Source organism: Danio rerio, chromosome 20, assembly GCF_049306965.1.
Source record: "Danio rerio strain Tuebingen ecotype United States chromosome 20, GRCz12tu, whole genome shotgun sequence".
Taxonomy (NCBI): Eukaryota; Metazoa; Chordata; class Actinopteri; order Cypriniformes; family Danionidae; genus Danio; species Danio rerio.
In genome coordinates, this window is record NC_133195.1 from 9,292,203 (window position 1) to 9,314,003 (window position 21,801).

A 21,801-nucleotide genomic window follows, 5' to 3' on the forward strand; every position below is an offset into this window, starting at 1 on the left:
TACCCTAGTATTTTTTATTGAATTTCTGCGCTAACCTGTTGCTACTGACGGTGCTAGTGGTTGCAATGGTCTTTCAGCTCGTTTCAACTGGAAGTTTGTAGATGGCTTTAACTCTAGCAGTGCATATAAAGCCCATTGTTTTCGAAGATGTGCACTTTAAAACTCATAAATGACCAAAACAAAAAAAACTTTAAGTAGATAATTGTTGCCTAAACAAATAAATACTCAAATTGATAATAGATGTATTAATACATTTGTATATGATACATTCATTTCAATTTCTTTGTGCAAAATGATTCATTGTATACAATGTACTCAAAGTTAGGGGTAAAGAAAGTTGTGATATACTGTTACTGAAAATCCCAATGGTTCCCAGATTAATTAAAGCCATGTTTAGATTGATATGTAATATGTGCAATTGTGTAAATAAACACAATTAAATGACAGCTGTGAGAAAACAGCAGTTAAGAGAGCATAGCAATGTGAATGTTTGCAATTCACGTTTGTTTGCTGCATCACTATGCAGTAGATTATGTTAAAGCTTTACAGTACAAAAAACATTTATACAATACAGTGAATTCTGCTTTAAATTAGAATTACACTTTATTTTATACAGCAGCTAAATGGCATTGTGGATTAAGTGTTTACCAGACTGTTTACCACTTCCAAACTCCAAGTGAACCATTTCGACCTGATTTTGCTCTAAAATATTAGTGTTGTTTGCCAGTTAAAGAATAAGGTTACTTACACAATGAAAACTTGGTAACAATTCCCTCAATTCCTTGTCATCCAAGATGTTAATTTCATTTTCTTCAGTTGAATTAAGATTTTTTACAAATTTTCAGGAATTTTCTATATATTCTGTAAATTTTATTAGTGGACTTCAATGGTGTTCGTACGGAGTTCGATGGTTTGAATTTACAAACTGCACTTTCAAAGGGTCCTAAATAAGTCAAGGAAATATTAAGTTGTTAAAATAATAATATTAACAGGCCCAATAACTTAATAAAATTGCAATTTTAAGCTAAACTGAAACTGCAGAATAGAAATTTAAACCATGTCAATTATGTGTGTTTTTCCTCTGAGTTTTTCCTCATATGTGTGAAAGATGATATCTGTGTCTCACTAGCATAATACTTAACACACAACGGGCACTAAGACCCCACGTGAGAAAGGACGCTGTTGTACTTGACGCCTTCCTGTTTAGCAGTTCTGTCAAGATTTTGTCAGTGTTGAACCTGAACCTGAACTCAACACATTTGCTGGACACGCACTGGGATTAAAGGTAAGACCGCTAATATACAGAATAAATGCTGATAATTATCTGTCTTCGCTGAAGTGTTATATGACATACAGGAATGAATGCCGAGTAATGGCTTTGAACTAACTGTTAGCGATTTTAGCTACTACTGTTATTTAAAATTACCTCCTATTACTATTTGTAAGTAACAAATTTGGCTATGTGAGCTTTTGGCCATGGTAATTTAACAGATATTGGTGTCTTGGTGCTTAGCAGGATCTTCACCAGTGCAGCAACGTTTGCATATATTACTTATTAACCACAGTTCATGTATTGTCAGGGTTGATACTTTATCATTGTGATATGTGACAAAATGTCTCTGATTGTAACTCTCAAGTGCTGGGAAACAAATTAGGCTACACAATTGAATATGTATAATATTCATCATTGTGTAGGCTAATTTCTTAATTTATTGTTTAACCTATTATATTTAACTATGATATTATTTAAACCTATAGATAATATTTTGAACAAACCTAACATTAAATTTACAGGAAAAATAGGATTTTCGCTCAAGTCTGAGAATGGGTTAGCTTAGCAAGACTGAAATGAAACAAACTAGAGAATTGTCAATAAATTCTTGACATTTGACGTTACAGTGGACCAAAAAACCAGACATAAGTAATACAAATTGCTGGTAAAATAAACTTTCCATAGATTTATACTTTGTTAGGATGTTAAAAATCTGCAATCTGAGTGTTCAAAAACATCAAAATACTGAAATAAAAGCTTTTAAAGTTGCCCAAATGAATTTGTTAATAATGAAAAATCAAGTTTTGATGTATTTATAGTAGAAAATGTACAGAATATCTTCACGGAACATCATCATTCCTTTTTTTATTTTTTTTGCATAAAAGGAAAAAATATATAATAATTTTGACCCATTTGTGTATTTAGCTATTGCTAAAATATATAACGTAAGACTGGCTTTGTGGTCCAGAGTCACGTATCATGGTAGAGAAAAAAAAATTAAACCCTATTAGACATTAGAACTATAGATATGTATTTACAATTTATTTTCAGTTTAAAATCTTTTCCTATAGGAGTTAAATATGAGCAGATGATTTTAGTGTAAATCTCATAAAAGTGTAAATATCATAATCATAAATGAGAGATCAACTTAAAGGTTATTCAAATGATAATAACAAGTACAGTTTTGGACATGTTTTTGTCCAATGTGGTTAAAAAAAAAACTGATCTGTAGATCTGTATTAAGTAAAAAATTAAATTCAGATAAATCAGATCAGATAAAGATGACTTGCAAAACTCCTGTTGCCTTGTGACTTTTCCCCTGGTTGTTTGCAGGGTGTGTGTCTCCTGAACTGCAGTGAGGTGTGTTTTCTGTTTCAGGTGGTGTAATGGCGAGCAATCCTGCAGTGTTGATGCGGTTGGTGGCTTCGGCTCACGCTGTGGCAGAAAAGGCTGGAACAATTGTCCGAAGAGTGCTCAAAAGTGGAGAGCTCGGTATTGTTGAAAAGGTATGACAAGTAATAACATGTCCTGTAATCAGGGCCACACAGAATCTGTGGACTTTTTTTTTTTTTTTTTTTGCTATTTCCGTGCAGACAAAATGTGTATTTGTGCTGAATGATTTGGAAAAGCTTTAAATATTAAATTTAAAAAATGCAATTTTATTTAAGGTTTATGATGCAAAATATAATTAGATTTACTTGTTTGGTAAACAAAGCAAGTCTGCAGTAATATTCCTTCGGCTTAGTTACTTATTCATCAGGGTTCAAAATATATCTACTAAAATATTACTTTACAACCTGTATTGTAACTGTACACCATATTACTGAAATTAATATAACAACTGAATACAAATATATTTACACACATTTACATGGTAAATAAATACACTCAGTGACAAGTTAAAAAGAAAGTTGATGTATTGAGGCATACCTAATCCTAACATTTCCTACTTGAGATTGAGATATTTGTATTTTTATATATGCTTTTATTCATCACAGACAGGAGCCAATGATCTACAGACACTGGCCGACAGGCTTGTTCAGAAGAGTATTTGTGCATCCTTGTCCAAAAGCTTCCCTAAACTCACTATTATTGGGGAAGAGGTGTGTAAGTTTCTCAGCCTTCACTGTAAAATAATGACATGACAAAAATTTATAGCAACATTTTTTTTTTCAGTTACACAAAGCTTATTTTTAGTCAGTTTGACTGATGTGAGTTAAGATGACTAAAAAAAAACCATTTGATTTAACTTAAAAAATGTAAGCAGCAAGATTATTTACAGTGTATTTTGTAATGAAGTAAACAAATATCTAAAACTCTCTGATTTATTTTTATTTTTTAATACAGTGATTAAAATGCTGGTTGGTTATGCATTTGGCAACAATTCGTTTAACCTTAACATTTACACTGCATAGCTTTTCACCTTAGCAACTAATTTAGAATATGTATCTCATGGTCACATTTAAAGTCACATTATCTGGCTCAAACTATTGAATTGACTACCAGTTGTTCTGAACACCAATGTACAGTTGAAGTCAGAATTATTGACTTCTGTTTACTTTTTCCCCCAATTTCTGTTTATCAGAGAGAAGATTTTCTCAACACATTTCTAAACATAATAATTTTAATAATTCATTTCTAATAACTGTTTTATTTTATCTTTGCCATGATGACTGTAAATAATATTTGACTAGATATTTTTCAAGACACTTCTATACAGCTTAAAGTGACTTTTAAAAGGCTTAACTTGGTTAATTAGGTTAACTAGGCAGGTTAGGGTGATTAGGCAAGTTATTGTATAACGTTTGTTTGTTCTCTAGACTATCGAAAAAAAAAATAGCTTAAAAGGGCTAATAATTTTGACCTTAAAATGGTTCTTAAAGTTAAAAACTGCTTTTATTCCAGCCGAAATAAACAAATAAGACTTTTCTGTAGAAGAAAAAATATTATCAGATATACTGTGAAAATTTCCTTGCTCTGTTAAACATAATTTGGGAAATATTTAAAACTAAAAACTAATTTATATCAATTATTAATTCTGATTTTAACTGTACATCCTGTATGTACTAGAGTTGGTTGATGTGGAGATACTTTTGTTATAAATACAAGTTCTGCCTTGGTCAAGACATCTTAATGGAAATAAACTTAGACCTGATGCTGAGGGGAAACAGTCTGTAAGGTGTACTTAAGCAAATTCGTCCAGTGGTGTTCAGGACAATTGGTGGTCAATTCATATGTAAATGAAGCCTAATTTTACAATTTGAGCCAGATGAATCTGGGAATTGTCATGATACTGAGATGCATATTCTAACATGGTTGTTCAAGGAAAAATCATTTAATGTTAAATGACACAAGCCAAAAAGTTAACAATCACTGAAGTAATGATCTTATAGATTCTTACAGGACCAGTTCATCCAGAAATGAGAGTGATGTTATTAATTACTTAGTCTCATCTTGTTCCAGTCTTCAACACACAAATCAATATATTCTAGAGAACACTTATCCTTCAATGGTCCCAAGATGTTCAAATAATAAAATGTTTTAAAATAATAATTTTCTGAACTCTCAAAGTGCTTAACACATCTGTGTGGTGAATCTTCTCATCCATTATCAGAAAATGAATCAAAAACTTATTTTTTGTCAAATCATTCCATGTGACTTGGTTCGACTGTAATCATTTGAAGCCCCCAACAACACTTTATCAGTTTCAGATGATTACAGTTTAGCCACTGAAGATACGTGGAATGTTTTGAGAAGGCTTTCGGTTGCTTTTCTGCAACTATGAATGTCTCTGAACCCTTGTAGTTTATAGAAGGTCAGAGCTCTCTTGGATTTTATCTAAAATATCTTTATATGTGTTCTCAAGATGAACAAAGCTCTCAGATTTTTCTATTGACTCGAGGATGAGTAATCAACAACATTATTTTAGGTAAACTAATATTAGTAGTAATTAGTAGTAGTAAGTATTTGCTTACTTAAATCAAAAAAGTGACTTTAATTTTGTATTGGATATATTTTGATTAAATAATAATAATAATGCATGCAGGACTTACCTGCTGAGACTGTCGAAGATGACCTGATAGAGAACGGCCAGAACAGCTTAATCCTAGAAAAGTCCTGTCCAGATCAGTATGCAAGCCTGAAAGAGGAAGAGGTAAGGCAGAAAGAGAATGTTCATTTGGTTATAATTAGTTTTATTCTGAAAGACTAGCTGAACATGGTATAATATAAACATGTATGTAGCACAGTTTGGTATTCAAATGATTTTCATCTGTATTTTTCAGCTAGTTGTGTGGGTCGACCCTCTCGATGGAACTAAAGAGTATACGGAAGGTGAGCGCTTGAAAGATCTTTCTACATTTCTCATCCAGGTCTGACTCTATAGTGTCATTTCTTCTACTCTCATTTTAATTACACTTACTAAGTAATACATGAAACGGTTAAATATTAAGTCAGTTTTTTTAAGTAAAGATAATAATTGATGATGGCGTAATAGCGTGTGCTAACGATGGCTAAATCTGTGCACGGTGCACACGTCAAAAGATCAAACCTAAAATTTCCTTGACAAAATTTCACCAATCAGATGTCCTCGTAAAAATGTCTGTTCTACCTATGGATAAGTGTGCAATGATACACTCCATTTATGAAAGTCCACATGGACAAGTTTGAAGCCTATAATCTCTGTTCATTGTTAACACAACCTGTATTTAATGTTCATAGTACATTCATGTGTAAATGTCACCATAGTTCTTCCATAACTGCACTTTAAAGCTTATGCCTATATTCTGCACTTGCTGCTATTGCACTCCTTGTTAGACCTTAACTGTTGCCCTGTACTTGTACATGTGTAATGACAGTAAAGTTGAATCTAATCTAATAACTTAGCTCATAAAATTTATTTGAATGCTCTTAGTTACACATGACCTTGATCAGCCAAACATGTATGTTAAATAGCACCAACACGACTTCTTTGTGAGCAGTGCTTTATACACAGCTGCGCTATTGAAATTTATTTATTTATTTATTTTTTGGACCTGACATTTTTCTGACAAAGCTCTGACATGACCTCAGCTGAGTCACACCAGATTTAAATCACATTTACAGTTGACGTCAAAATTATTAGACTAAAGGAAATTTTTACAGTATTTCCTATATTTGTTTAATTTTAGGCTGTTTCTCAATAAGCAGTCTTGCTTCCTTGTGTTCCTATGTAACATTATCATCAACTGCCAAATTTTCGTTCCAAAACTCAAGGTCGCAAGAACGGAGGACGCGTGAAAGTTCCCGGATCTGTTCTTGATATCAAGGTCACATCGATGCAGACATCAACAATAACAATAATTTGCTGTATGAGTGAAGAACCGGGGAAGAATGCAGCACCTCATTTCTCACAGAGGACCAGTTCTCTGTTCTCGTGGTCTTTCGAGTTCGTTCTTCCAAGGAAGCTTGGCAATACTGGTCTCCACAAGAATGCGAGTTCGTTCTCTGCGTTCTTGGAATTGAAAAACATACTTAGTCTTAGGGCTTTATTTCGATGATCTAGGCGCAAAATGCAAAGCGCAGGGCGTGTCTAAATCCACTTTTGCTATTTAAAGAGTGGAAAATCCGCTTTGCGCCGTCGCGCATGGTCTAACAGGGTTCAGCTTATTCTCTTAATAAGTTATAGGTGTGTTTTGAGAATAAACCAATTAGAGTCTCATCTCCCAATACCTTTAGGAGTCAGTTGCATCGCGCCATGGTGCATTTGCTATTTACATGGCAGACTTTGTAAGTGGAAAAATTAAGCGCTTTACTAGAGACAAAACAGTTAAACAGAGCATCTACAACACAGGAATGAGAGATGAGCCTCTTCATTATTCTTTCACTTTCACTCTCATGGATAAAGAAACGTGTTGTACGCACAGACATCCATTAGCCTATACATAATTAATTTTGTTTATAAAGCGCAAAGATTTGTTTCAAAACTATTTCTAAATTCAGTTCTAATTTCCGGCAAACAATTAAATGAACAATAATAACGAAGTGTGCTCAAACAACTGAGTTATATCCTAAAACACATGCTGTGCCCCATATGGTCTAAACCTGACAGGTGGGCAAATCTAAGCTTGTTTTTAATACAACAAATATAAATATGCATATAATAAATAATACTGCTAATAATAATAACATACAAAATCAAATTGTCATGAATAAACTAAAAATGCCCCCCAAAAAGAACGCATGAAAGTATGTTTTTTACATTTATGTAGGCTAGAAAATTATAATTTTTGTAATATGTTAATCCTTCAATTATTTTTCCATTTGTAAAGATATTTGTGTATTGCTGTACATCTTGTGTGCATTAAGCAATGTTTAAGCTAGGCGCACAACTAACGCGCTCTGCGCTGGACTTTAGACCTCCTCTTAGCTGGTCTATTGAACAGTGTATTTTGGTTCCTCAAAATAGCAACGCGCCAACAATGTGCCTTAAAGCACCTCCTTTTCTAGACCAGAATACACATGAGCGCAAATACATTTGCTATTTAAACAGCGTGCTGCAAAACGTCAAAACGACTTTTGCGCCGAGCTGAAACTAGCAAACAACAATTGTGTCGCGCATTGCGCTGGGTTTATGATAGGGCCCTTAGTCTTATTTCTTTCAGTTTGGCTGGAGAAAAGCTTTCTTTAAACTATATTAAGGTCAATATTATTTGCCCTATTAAGAATATCTTTTTCAGATTGCCTACAGAACAAACTACTGTCCTCCAATAACTTTCCTAATCCTAATTAACCTAAAGCCTACTTAAGTCTTTAAATTGCACTTTAAGCTGAACTATTATCTTCCAAAATAACTAGAAGAATATTATGTACTGTCATCATGGCAAAGTCAAAAGAAATGAGTTATCGAACAGTTATGTTTGAAATATGCTGAAAAGAAATCCCTCCATTAAAAAAAAACAGCACTTGAGAAATTTCAACTGTATCTGTTTTCGTCCCTTCCCTCTGCAGTGCACTATTGGTCAGAACTGTAAAAAATTCTTGATTCATATTTGTCTTGTTTTTCTCTTTTTTTCTAAACCCACCTCTAGTTGACCTCCATTTATCCAACACTCCTCTATTGATGTCTCATTGCAATCTGCTCTCTCTTCCCACATTTCTCTCTCTCTCTTTGCTCTCCTGTCTCTCTTGTAGCTGCAAGGGTTTTGTACAGCCCAGTTTACATACAGAAGCCAGTGCTGCCCCACAGAACACCTAACCGTACGGTGAATTAATGCTTTTCTTTTGGGGCATGAGATGTCATCTTAAAATTATAGTCATAGTTCACTCTGAAAATGACAATTTCCTCACCATTTACATTCACTGAATTGGTTTAAAATGTCAGTTCTGAAGAATGTTACAACAAAAATATAGTGTGGAGGTCAGCGGCAGTTTTTTAGTTTGTTTACATCCTTTAGGTCAGGGGTGCTCAATCCTCTTCCTGGAGATCTACCTTCCTGCAGATTTCAGTTGCTACCCATGTCAAACACACCTGCCTGTAATTATCTAGTGGTGTTCAGGTCCTAATTAATTGGCTCAGGGGTGTTTGATATGGGTTGCAACTGAAATCTTCAGGAAGGTAGATCTCCAGGAACAGGATTGAGCACCCCTGCTTTAGGTAATCTTCCTTGTGTTCAACAGAAGAAGAAAACTTAAATAGGTTTGGAATTTTTATTTTTGGGTACACTACATCTTTAAGCAATAGCACTGTTTTGTATTTCTTTATTTGTACTCTTTGTTGCTAAGTACAGCCCAAAAATTGTTGTGTTTAGGATTTGTACAGGTGCTGGAAATCCTTGAAAATGCTTGAATTTTAATCTAGTGTTTTCAGGTTTTGAATAAAGTGTGCATCAGCTTCAGATGATTACAATTTAGCCACTGAAGACGCATGGAATGTTTCGAGAAAGTTTTTGGTTGCTGCAACTATAAATGTTTATGGAGGGTCAGAGAGCTCTTGGATTTCATCTAAACCAGTGCTGTCCAAAATCGGTCCTGGAGGGCCGGTGTCCTGCATAATTTAGATCCAACTTCCTCCAACACAACTGCCTGGAAGTTTAGTATACCTTGAAAGACCTTCAATAGGTGGTTTATGTGTGTTTAATTGTGGTTGAAGCTAAAATATCCAGGACACCGGCCCTCCAGGACCAAGTTTGGACAGCCCTGATCTAAATGAAACTAAATCTTAATATGTGTTCGGACACTAAACAAAGCTTTCAGATTTTTGTATTGATGAGTAATTAATTACAGAATTTTGGGTGAACTAATTTAAATATTTGCATACTTAAATCAAAAAAGTGACATTTTTTGGTTGGGAGGTGTATTTTGATTATATAATAAAATGGTAAGTGTCTTTCTTCCATTTTAGTTGTTAGTTTATGCAACTTTTATAAATTGTTGGACACATTATGAGGGATGAAATGAATGGGCATGAACTTTATGAGGGAAAGATGGGGGAATGAAGGAGAAATATGTTGCAAACCTGCTTTAACAGCATGAGCTTTTTCATATTTTTCCACAAAATGTGGTAAAATATTAGTAAACCTTCCAGTGTTCAGGGTTCGTGCTGGTGCTGGAAATCCTTAAAAATGCTTGAATTTTAATCTAGTGTTTACCAGCAGGGCTTGACACTAACACCCACCAAATGTGGGTAAATTTCAGCATTGGCGGGTAAGACAGACACTTCCACTTGCCACTTTGGCTAGTTGAAAATTTTTTCCCAGTATAATAATTCTTAAAAGCAGGGTTTAACAATAAGGATGGTTCAATATGCATGCAAAGGCAATCTTAGAATTAAGAAGCAACACACTGACAAAAATAATTGAACTCGTGCGAGTAATAGAAAGCAGGTGAATGTGGTATGAGAGAATGATCACTCGCGTTAACAGCTGAGGTGATGTGTGTGACTGTTTAAAATGCGTGCGCGCTCCTGTTTCTTTGCATGAAGTGGCTGTGTCTAGAATCACAACTGATGTGATCGGTTCTCTTTCAAATAGACTAGACAAAAAGTGATGAACATGCACCCACAGTCCTGCTGCTTTCAAGAGTTCCAAATTTGTCTTTTTGTAAGCAGCAATGGTTGCTTTCGCTTTAACCATTCTTTGAACAGATTATTTATGGGTCTAACGTTAACCGTGAGTGTGATCCTTTCACTACTTCACGTTTTTTTTTTTTTACCTACTTTCTTTTGCGTTAATATGGTTTAATAATCATTTTTTACAATCACATTGCTTTAATGGGAGATTAACTCCCTATTTATGTGTAGTTAACTGGTGATCTGGGACCTTTAGCCAGGGCAGATTACTGTGCATATGTAAATAAAAAGTATAGTATACAGCTATATTTTACTTGATTTGACACATTTACATTTTGTGGCTAAGAAATAATTAATTGTTTATATTTAGTGTGGTCAGAGATAAATTTGGTAAATCCTTAATTTTGAGCCCTGAATATTATGTGAATGGTGCAACCACTGCGTTAAACATATGCTGTGGCAACCCCAGATTAATAAAGGGACTACGCCAAAAGGAAAATGAATGAATGAATAAATCTCTACACGTGTTTAATGTATTATTTAGTCTTTTTTTTATCTGCACTTTTTGCTTAAACAGTGGGAGAACTCAAATTGTTTGGAGATTACAGCTTCATAAGCAAACAATGCGTAGCATTAAATTAAATGTACATTTATGATTAAAGATGACACGTTGAAAATGTGAGTAAATGGCATTTAAGATGGTAAATGACAATAATTCCTTGTTGTGCTTAAGGCAAACATGCCAGTATTATTTTTTTCAGAATACTCTACTAATAATACATAGCATCTATAATGAAGTATGCATATAAACTTAAGTGCTGGATAAGTTTGTAAATTTAATCTGGAAAGAGCTTTTTAAAATGTTTAAATTTGACTTGGGAAATTGTCTACAAGCCCTAGATGGTGCTGAGAGTGTCATTTAGATAAATGTTAATTTGTGTCAGTTTTCTTTTTGTTTTTAGTAGCCATAATGCAACAAAGTGACAGCGATTCCTGAACTCTGGAATTTGGCAGTCCAGCCTAGTCTTCCTGCTTCTTATTTAGCACTGCGTTCAGTTGGGTGCTATGATAAAGTCATAAAACATCATTATTTAACATAAAATAATTGGTGTCTTGGTCTTGGTGACTTTCTATTCAAAGTACAATTTTATTTTGTATGTAAAGTTGTGTCCACCAAAGTATTTTATTTTTCGACGGTTAGCACTACTACTACTATCTACTCATCCCCCACTTGTTCCAAACCGATTTGACTTTCTTTCTTCTGTTGAACACAAAGAGGGAGGGGGGAATAACAGCCATTGACCTCCATAATATTTGTATTCACAAAGGACGAAATCATTATCTGCCCAAGAGCATTTCATGATGGTTCCAAGTGGATATGCGTCATCATTGGGGAAAAAAGAACAATGTTAACTTTCATTCTATGATGACTTTAAATTGAAGTCATAGAATTTAGCATTTTAGTCAGTGAAATTGACATTTAAAGCAGGGGTGTCCAAACTCGGTCCTGGAGGTCCGGTGTCCTGCAAAGTTTAGTTTCAACCCCAATCAGACACACTTGGGCTAGCTAATCAATCTCCTACAAGGCTTTCCAACATCCCTGCAGGTGTGCTGAGGCAAGTTGGAGCTAAAATCTGCAGGACACTGTCCCTCCAGGACTGAGTTCCTCAGGTTTCCAGTGACCTCAGGGACACCCCTGGTTTAGAGTGTAAATGGGAAAGTGTCTTCTTCACCTAGATTTGCTATGATCTGTTAAATGAGGTATAAACAGTGCCAAAATAACATCATCTTAGTTCACTGATTTACTTGATTACTCGGACCAAAAAAGCATACCGAGCCTTCTTTAAGGTGGTTTCTGTATTCTTTAAAGGAAACCCCTCGAGAGGTTTGTTTGTGGTGAGAACAGGATGCGAACTAGAACAAACCCAACCACTAAAAGTACTGTGCCTCTTTGTACTAATCCAGATGCTGTAGTCCAATGTGCATTATAGGATGTGGAGGAAAAATACTTGTTTACAGCGCTTTACCAACAATTTTTAACAGAGAGAGGGGGAAAAACATTACCTGATGGATCATTGGTAATATTTCCGGAAGATAATCATTTAGCAAAACTAATTTACGCCTTTTCCAAAAGTGACTTGCGATGCACCTTTGCCTATAGTTTACTATGAGCAGAGATACAATCAGTTGTACCTCCATAGTAAAAAGCGACATTTTGTGTCTGCCAGTTTGTTTACTTGCGAGAGTTCCATCGCCATTTTCCCACAGGTTAATTCTGACCAATCGAAAAGCAGTTTAGGAAATGCATTCAATAACATCTGGCCAATGAGTGATGTGGATTTTGTCACATGACTGCATTTTGTTTTGTTTTGTTCAAATGGTTCGGACCTAATTGAAAAGTACCCAAAAATGGCTGAAAATGCCACAATGTATCATTTGTTGCCCTTGATTAGGACTAAATGAACCGAACCACAGATCTGAAAACACCCTTAAAGATCTTAATTTCCATACTGCCTTTACAATGATAAAATAGAGGGCCATGACTTGTATATAATATCATAGTAGGGTTAAAATATTGTAATGTTTTAAGTGACAAATAAACACACAAGTAATGCTGTCTGCTTGCAGGGCTCTTGGATCATGTGACAGTCCTCATAGGTATTGCTCATGCAGGAACAGCCATTGCTGGAGTCATCAATCAACCTTTCTACAACTACCAGGTCCAACTGATTGATTGGTCATACATTTTACTGCTCTGTATTTTATGGAGGTTTGGCATTACTTAACTTCTGTCTCTCTGTTCAATTAGGCGGGGGCTGGTGCTACTCTAGGCCGGACATTATGGGGAGTGTTGGGTTTGGGTGCATTCGGGTTTCAACTCAAGGAGGTCCCAGATGGTAAAAGAATCATCACGACCACACGGTCGCATAGTAATAAACTTGTGATCGACACAGTTCAAGCAATGGAGCCTCATGATGTCATCAGAGTGGGCGGAGCTGGAAATAAGGTGGGATAATAACCTTTGGTACTGCTTTGATGAATCATTTTTCATTGTTAATATTACTGTCTTTTTGATATTGAACTGTTAATTCGTTAGATGAGTGGATCAGAGCACACACATTTATTGTTACTAGCGCAACATACTTGTCAAGTTGTTTTAAGCTATAGGCTATGAAAACGTTATGTTTAATGACGAAATGTACATCGTTGAGTAGTATAGATTAAGCACCTGTAGACTGAATGTTTTGTTCCGAAACAGGGATTCAAATTGTTACAATGTTTGTAAATGGACCAATATAGTTAAAACAAGTCACATGTTAGTAAACTCTCCTCATATTGGTCAGTTCCACAGTTTATTTTCCCGCTATGAGTTCCGCTTAGCTGTCAACCATCCTTATTTTAATTTATGACAATGAGCAATAAGACATTATAAGCGACATTGTCACCAAATATAAACAAGAGGGAAGACGTTCGAATACATAGCCATTGGATTATAGTCTTTACATTATAGAGAGAAATAACAGATAAACCAAGACTGCAGTTCGTAACGGATAAACAGTTCTTGTTAATAGTTCAGGATCCACTCCAGAGTTTGCTTTAATCTATCCGAGACCACATCATTCAGGCAGTCTCGGACCGATTGTTTTGGCACAGATCTAAATGCGATTGCTGGATTCACATATGCCAAACGAATCACGCTACCTAGGCCAATGCACCAGGTTCCTAATCAAAAGTCTAGATGTAAAAGCACCCTAAAAATGTACTCACTAAATTTGTTGTCTCTTTCCAACCACTTATCTTTATGTGCATTTTGGATATGTGAAAAAAGAAAATGCTTAATAGAGATGCCAAGATGCTCATACGTTTAGAAAATGCTGGGGTAGGATAAACTTTTCATTCGATAGGAGAAAATGAGCATAAACTAAGATGGAAGCACTAACCAGTGGACTACCCACATTCTAAGATGATATCTGAAATGTTGTTTTGGCTATTCTAAAACAACTCCGTAATGTCATCACAGTGGTTTAGAATTATTATTATATTATTACCTCCAGCACTGTCTTGAGCATTTGCGCTCCCAAAGAGCGTCTCAAGCAAGTGTGCCACACGCCTGCTTTTGAGTGAAGGGCTGTTTCTCAATATGCGTTCCTCATCGGTCTTGCGTCCTCGTGTTCTTGTGGATGTGTTGTTGATATCGAGTATGCATCGATGCAGACTTGAGCACCAATCTCGCTCTAGAAGTCCCAGAAGTCATTGCGACTGGAGGTGAGAAGCGCTGCACTTTATTTAGGTTTATTATTGAAGTTCAGAGATATAACTTATTTATCTCAGGAGTTTCCCTAAATTAAATGGTCAAAGTAAACCTCACCATGGACATCTTAATAAAGGAATAAAAAACATGTATGGGTGTTTATTTGCTGAAATTCGTATTAAAATCTGTTTTATTTAATTGTGCAACGTATATTTATAATGTTTTTATGCATAGTATATATTTTGAAAAGGGGAAAAACAGTAAATCGTTTTATGAATGCTGTGATGTTAAAATAATTTTCCATTTAAAACCCGTTCACTTTTCACAGGACACGTTCTCATGGTCTCCTGAGTACGTTTTTCAGGGAACACCTGGCAAGACCGTTCTTAACAAGAACGCAAGTCAGTTGTCTGCGTTTTTGCAATTGAGAAACAGCCAAGGTCTCAGCCGTTAGGTCGCCCCCTGGGGCTGGCTGTAATACAAGTCATAAAGCCTGCCTCCTCCGTGTTAATGAAGGAGACTTGAGCCCAAATAAAAAAAGATTAATTACATTTGCAATAAAATGTTCCAAAAGATGGTTCTGGTTAATTAAGGCACTGGTTATCACACTGATATAGGTGCAGATCTTCATCTTTGTAAAGAGTATGTTTTTAGCCAGTAATTTAATGCTGGGCATGTCATCGTGATAGAGAGTTCTGATTGATCGTTTCTCAAAGCAGACATCGAAAGCTTCGAGAGAAGTGTTGCTACCATGAAAAAATTAGTTCAGCAGTAAACTATACTTTCTGACATACATGATCTGGTGGAACACTGTTCATTCTGTAAGGTCAGGACTTTATCAGGCTTCATTAGTTTGCTGATACACGCATAGTAATTCTCTTTATGGGTCTGAATTAATAATTAGGAAGAAAAGACTAATGCTAGCCTATCTCCACATTGATCTCCTGCAAGGTTATTTGAACTTGATTTAAAGGACGTCTCTGCATTTTGAGTTTCCGCATGTTATTGAGTTAATCTACTGAATTTGCTAATTCATAATAACGTTCTAGAAACCGAATCTTAAATAGCAAATAGAGCTGTAAATGTTCTATATTATTTATATACATCATGTATCGTTGGCTTTTAATTTAAAAACTCATAATAAACATTCAAATGAATTTAAATTCCTCTTTGCCAGATATAATGAATGCATGGAATAAACCAAATGAAAACGGTGGCAAAAAATCATAAACAATATACAAGCGATTCAGCAGCTGATAGACATCAGTTGATGTATTAATAATGCAAAGTTTATTGCACAAATTGATGAGGATTATTTTATATAGTACAGGGATGGGATGTGTAAATAACCTGTTGATATTTAGAAATCTTCCTGTGTTTATCTTTTAGACGCACGATTTTTCCCGCATGGTAAATCGTTAGCTATGGTGTGTATGGTTCTGATGATTGGTAATTAAAAATAAAAAACTTACAAGTGTTATTTCTTGTAACAAATACCAACAACCCTGTTATAAGAGAATATTTTTGTGCTCATAATAGTCTAGCTCAGGCTTGAGTGTATGAGAAATCGTTTATTTCTGCATTTCTAATATGGATTGCTTTTATTAAATTATAACAGCTTACATCACAGTTTTTAAATCGTATATTATTATCATTATTATGTGTTTTTTAAATGTAAGTGCTTATGTTTACATTAGCAAGCCTTTGTTGTAGTGCAGATAACGGTGGTCAAGTGAGAAGTTCAGGGGGCGTGGTTAATTTGACGTACAAGCGTTTGCTTGGAAGCTTAATTCCACCTCTGGCTCCATCTGGTAGTCTCTTCTGCGCATGGCCAGGCTCAATTTCAGCAGTCTTTTGCGACAGTTTGTGCCCATCATGAAGCATTTTGCCTTCAAAAAGGGGGATACACACCAGAAGCGGCATGCATTTTAGAAGTCTAAACATAGGTTTCTATCAGGGTACACACACCAGTGCCGCATGTCGGCGGCTGTCCGCGGCGCCAAGCCACGATTCAGGACACTGTTCATATTTCTGCCACACCATCTGAATAGTTTCATTTTAAACCGCATGCAAATGTGCGCATCTGGTGTGTTGTACTTTCAACTGTCATGTGCGTCCCGTGTCACGGCACATCCGGTGTGTCAAACTCAGCTCCAAAAGGGCCGCAGCTCTGCAGTTTGGTTCCAACCCTAATTAAACACACCTGATCAAACTAATTGAGTCCTTCAGGCTTGTTTAAAACCTACTGGTAAGTGTGTTGGAGCAGGGTTGGAACTAAACTGTGCAGGGCTTCGGCCCTCCAGGAATTGAGTTTGACACTCCTGCCTTCAAGCATTCAATGGGAAAAGGCGATATCGCATCGTTCATATTTTATAGTCATTGGTCTCACACCCATGAAAGCCACCATGTATTCATTGCGCTTTGTCTTTTGAGGTCTTATTAATCTATTATACAGGAGAAAAAAGGCCCACAGTGGCTTCTCCTAACGTAGAAAACTCCATAATTATTTTCAATATTTGGCACCAGTTCATCAGGAAGTGACTATTTTGTTCTCTTTGACTTAATAATTGGAATTGGTGCTCTATTCACAAATGATTTATGCCATTATTCCAGTTTTGAGCATAAATTTAATTAGCGTCTTTGGATGTAAACATACTACTGTCATGTTTCATATGTTGTCAGTTGTGTTGCTTCACCGCCAGTCAAACGTCTTTCAACCAAGACTCAAGTGTTTAGTGGATGCACGATTGTTTGAAGTAATCAGTCAACTGGGTTGTTTTCACCTTCTGTTTTATGAAAGGGAATATTGGCTTCGAAATGTAACTAATCAGATCTTCATTCATTAGATCATCCAGCTGGTGGAGGGAACGGCTTCCGCTTATGTGTTTGCCAGTCTAGGATGTAAAAAGTGGGACACTTGTGCACCTGAGGCTATTCTGCACGCAGTTGGAGGTAATTTATTCATCTATTATTTATTTAGTATTTGCATCTCCCCACTTAAAAATACAAGTTATTAAAGTTAAATATATCAGTTTTGAGTGTTTTTATATATATTTATATATATACACAGGTAAACTGACAGACATGCATGGGAATACATACAAATATGATGCCAATGTGAAGCACATGAATTCTGCTGGAGTTCTGGCAACATTGAGAAATCATGAGTACTATTTAAGCAGAGTGCCGCAGGCCGTCCAACAGGCTCTTCCCACAGACTGAACCATTAATGGACACAGTCACACTCAAAACCTATGTGCCTGAGAGCTATGACATATGTTTATTTTTTATTTTTTTTCTCATTTAAATCTTTAATCATTTTGTTTTGAGTAGCTTTCATTGGGGGACCAAATAAACAAATATGTCATTTGTAATAATGTTGCAGGTACAAGTAACTGAAATAAACCGCCAATGTGCATTTATACTGTAAATAAAAATAAATAAATAAAAAATTCTTGTTTCGTGTTTTACCATCTATTAATTAAACCAGTGGTTCCCAAAGTGAAACTCAAATACATTCTATTAAAAATCAAATACATATTATTAAACTGCTAGAATTACCATATTTTATCTATAAAATCCAGAAAATAAAACATGTAAATAACAAAAAAAAAAAGCCATCTGCCTTTCAAACTTTTTTCCCGTTGGATTGTGACCCCTAGGGTGTTTATTAATTAATTAAAAGATTAATAACACAGCAGATTGATTTTTATGACACCAATGGGGTATATGCCGAAGCATGCTAATAGGACTTTTAATTTGCCAGTAACCTGGGTTAAGCTCTTCCGGCGAATTGAATGGCAATGCAAAATCCGGTGCGTTTAAGGTCTGTTTTCTTTAAAAATCAGCGATCTTCACTAGCTGAGTGATATCCGATTTAAAGTGGGTCTCAGATTGTACAAGAAGCACTGCATTAAATTACATTTCCCCCACCATGTCTTTATAATATGAGGATTTATTTTACCCCAGTATATTCAGTGGAGCTTCTGCGTTAGCCTGCCGATTCTGACGGGCGCGTGTGAGTAAACAGCTATTTGTCTCGTTTTGCGCTTGAGCAACTAAATAAATGCTAAAGTTTATTTAACTGAATGTATTTTAATGACATTACAACATCGATGCTGTATAAGGAACTGTATAAAATGGAAAAAAGTTCACAATAACAGGCCACCGGAAGTGTATCAGCATGGGAACAGCACTAGCTCGGCATATACCCTATTAAACTTTGACACCTTTACGGTACTGGCATGCATAAAAAAAAATACAAACTACAACTGATCATGAAGGATCCACAATTAAACCAAGAATAGACGTGTTCTGTGCTGTAAGCATTTTGTGTTAAATTACATTAAACAATTGAATACATTCTTATAAAAATATACATGGTTGTTAGACTGTTGCACTTTGTGTTATCAACATGCTCTAGTTTATATAGGCCTGTTGCTGTATGTGCACCGTTTGTTCTTATTTAACCACCTCCGAGGATAGAGCGGGACCGTGAGTCACTGGCATTGTTATTTTGGGGGCCTTTGGCTAAAAACTTTGGGAACCAATGATTTACACCAGTGGTTGCCAAAATTGGTTCCACAGAATTGTACATTTTTTTTTTTTTCAAATTTAGACACCCTAAAATAAAAAGTACATACATCTGGAAAAAAAACACTGATATATGACATAAAACAAAGTTTAAATACTGATTTTCTAAAACAGTCTTTGCATATATCATTCTTTTGATTGGGTTGTTTCACCCCATATTATGTCTGTTGTGATGCATTCATTATAATTTCATGTAACCATTTGTGTCACTTGTTGTTTGTTCATCTATACTTTATTTTATAGTTGAAGTCAGAATCATTAGCCCCCTTTGATTATTTTTTTTAATTTCTTTTTTAAATATTTCCCAAATGATACAACACATTCAGGAAATTTTCACAGGATGTCTGAAAATGTTTTCTTCTGGAGAAAGACAGAAAAGTTTTATTTTGGCTTGAATAAAAGCCGGTTTAATAAAAAAAAAAAAAAAAAAACATGTCAAGGTCAAAATTATTAGCCCCTTTAAGCTATATTTTTTGATAGTTACAGAACAAACCATTGTTATACAATAACTTGCTTAATTACCTGCCTAGTTAACCTAGTTAAGCCTTTCAATGTCACTTTAAGCTGTATAGAAGTGTCTTAAAAAATCTAGTCAAATATGATTTACTGTCATCATGGCAAACTATGATGTTAAGAAATTGGGGGAAAAAATAAATGGGGATTAATAGTTCTGTCTTCAACTGTATACATATATACAGATGTACTTTAGTTGAATTGGGTTGCCATATGGGGAAAAAGCCCTACAAAGGGGAGCTATGCTTTCAAAAAGTTTGGGAACCACTGATTTAGACCATATTAATATATATAATGAATGTCTGACAGGGGTCATTATTGTCTTTACTTTTTTAACTTCACTCTGTGATGATTGTGTAAGTGTTGCATCATGAAATCTGAATGCTTCTGCTGTGAAACGTGTTATGAAATGTGTATTTTCCATATACTGTAAAGCAATTAAATGAGTTTAATATCACCAATTATTACACTAAAATGTTAATTTTATTATTAACTATAACATTTATGAATGATGAATTAGATTGTGGTTCAGTGGATGGGCTACAATAATTGATTCTACTTAATGTCAATATTTAGAATCCATTTAGGGAGAAATATTTCTCCCTACAATATTTTTGTCATATTGTACAGTATGTAATATGTGTGGTGCTATAAAAGTGACTTATTCATCTGCTAGTTTAAATTCAAGCTCTTACTCAGGCAGACCGCATGTATATTTACAATATTCATTAAAATAAGTCCATTTGCAACCCCATTTGATTGAAAACACGACCACAAGTTGGATGAGAAGACATCTTTATTTCAAATTAATAATATACAAGTCCATAAACTCTTAAAAATCTTCTATAAAAATAAAAAAGTCATATTTTTATTAATGCATGATATGAAAAAGGCTTACCTGAGGTACTATCAGAACCGTCTCCCCATATTGGATTATCAGTTTATCTGGCAGCTTGCAGACCATCTATTCAACAGTTTGAAGACTTAAAGGCATAGTTCACTCATAATACATCATTTACTGACTGCTTGTTTAGCTTGAATCCTTCTTGGAACACAGATGTTGAATAATGTACCAGAAATCTTCTTTTACATATGACAAGTAAATAAAAATACAGCAGGTCTAAAGAAGAAGGTATTAGATCTGTTTCAGGAAGGTACACAATAGTGGTTTTCGCACTGGAGGAAAGTGTTCACTGTTCCTAAAACCACTGATGAAACTACAGTTTTGTTGCATTTGCAATAGGAAATGGGATCAATGTGAAGTTCTTTTTGGGAATAAAATGAGTTCCAATTTCAGTGTAGGATCTAAACCAGCCCAATAGGAACTTACCCACGTAGCAAAGTATCTCTAGCCCAGCTTTGGCCCACACAATCAGCTTTTGCTTGGCCTACATGCTGCAGTGAAATCCGGTACATGACTGGACAAGGTCTGGATTCCAGACACGCGCCAAAAATAGACCATATCTGGGCCAGAATAATAACGCATAATTGAGCCTGAACTGGGCCAGATATGTTTGTGTGTCACGTTTGCAATGAAATTGAAAAACCAATGAATCTTTAGGTGTGCTATGAGCGTAGTTTTTCTTAAAGCGACCTGATAGAAGTTTTATTCTTTATTTGAAAATAATTAAAATTATTTTTAAATGTGGGTCAAGATAGGACAAACTTCCATGCCCCACATATTGATTAACATCTGGGTAAAACACTACATTTTACATCTGTCCCAAATATTGTGTGCCACCTCTGCCAAACCCGAGCCATGTTTGGCCCACATGCTACATGCCATACCTGTCAACCCTCCCGTTTTTCCCGGGATTCTCCCGTATTTTTCAGTTCTATCCTGCTATCATCCCGTAAAATTATTTTCCCGTGTTTCTCCCGTGTCTTTAGTCTTTTTCTGAAGGGTGGCAAATAAATAAACATTTAAAGAGTCAAGCCTCCCTATACGCAACCCATACTGCCGAACCATTAGGGGCCGCTCTTTGCTCTTAAAATCAAGTATGTTCTGTGCTTTCGCTTTATTTAGGAATGAAAACACTTTAAAATAAACATAAAAACTGCGCGATTCCCTTTCCTTTTCATTACAGGTGCCGTCGCCCCTTCATATTCAATCCTCAAAACAGT

The 21,801-nt window shown here is 35.3% G+C and overlaps 1 protein-coding gene across 2 annotated transcripts; it reads left to right on the forward strand.

Annotated features, from left to right (window-relative positions):
* The first annotated feature begins 1,216 nt into the window (after window positions 1–1,216).
* bpnt1 (bisphosphate nucleotidase 1) lies at window positions 1,217–18,237 on the forward strand. 2 transcript variants are annotated; one of them, XM_021468396.3, is made up of 10 exons: window positions 1,217–1,285; window positions 2,651–2,778; window positions 3,271–3,375; window positions 5,319–5,426; window positions 5,557–5,605; window positions 8,444–8,509; window positions 12,948–13,039; window positions 13,129–13,326; window positions 17,418–17,523; window positions 17,642–18,237. In XM_021468396.3, the coding sequence occupies exons 2-10, from the start codon at window positions 2,659–2,661 to the stop codon at window positions 17,791–17,793; spliced, it is 996 nt and encodes a 331-aa protein (XP_021324071.2). In that variant the 5' UTR covers window positions 1,217–1,285; window positions 2,651–2,658; the 3' UTR covers window positions 17,794–18,237. The 2 variants fall into 2 exon arrangements, with proteins under 2 accessions (XP_021324071.2, NP_001002354.1); NM_001002354.1 differs by lacking the exon at window positions 8,444–8,509 and having other exon boundaries at window positions 1,225–1,285; window positions 17,642–18,023.
* The last annotated feature ends 3,564 nt before the right edge of the window (window positions 18,238–21,801 follow it).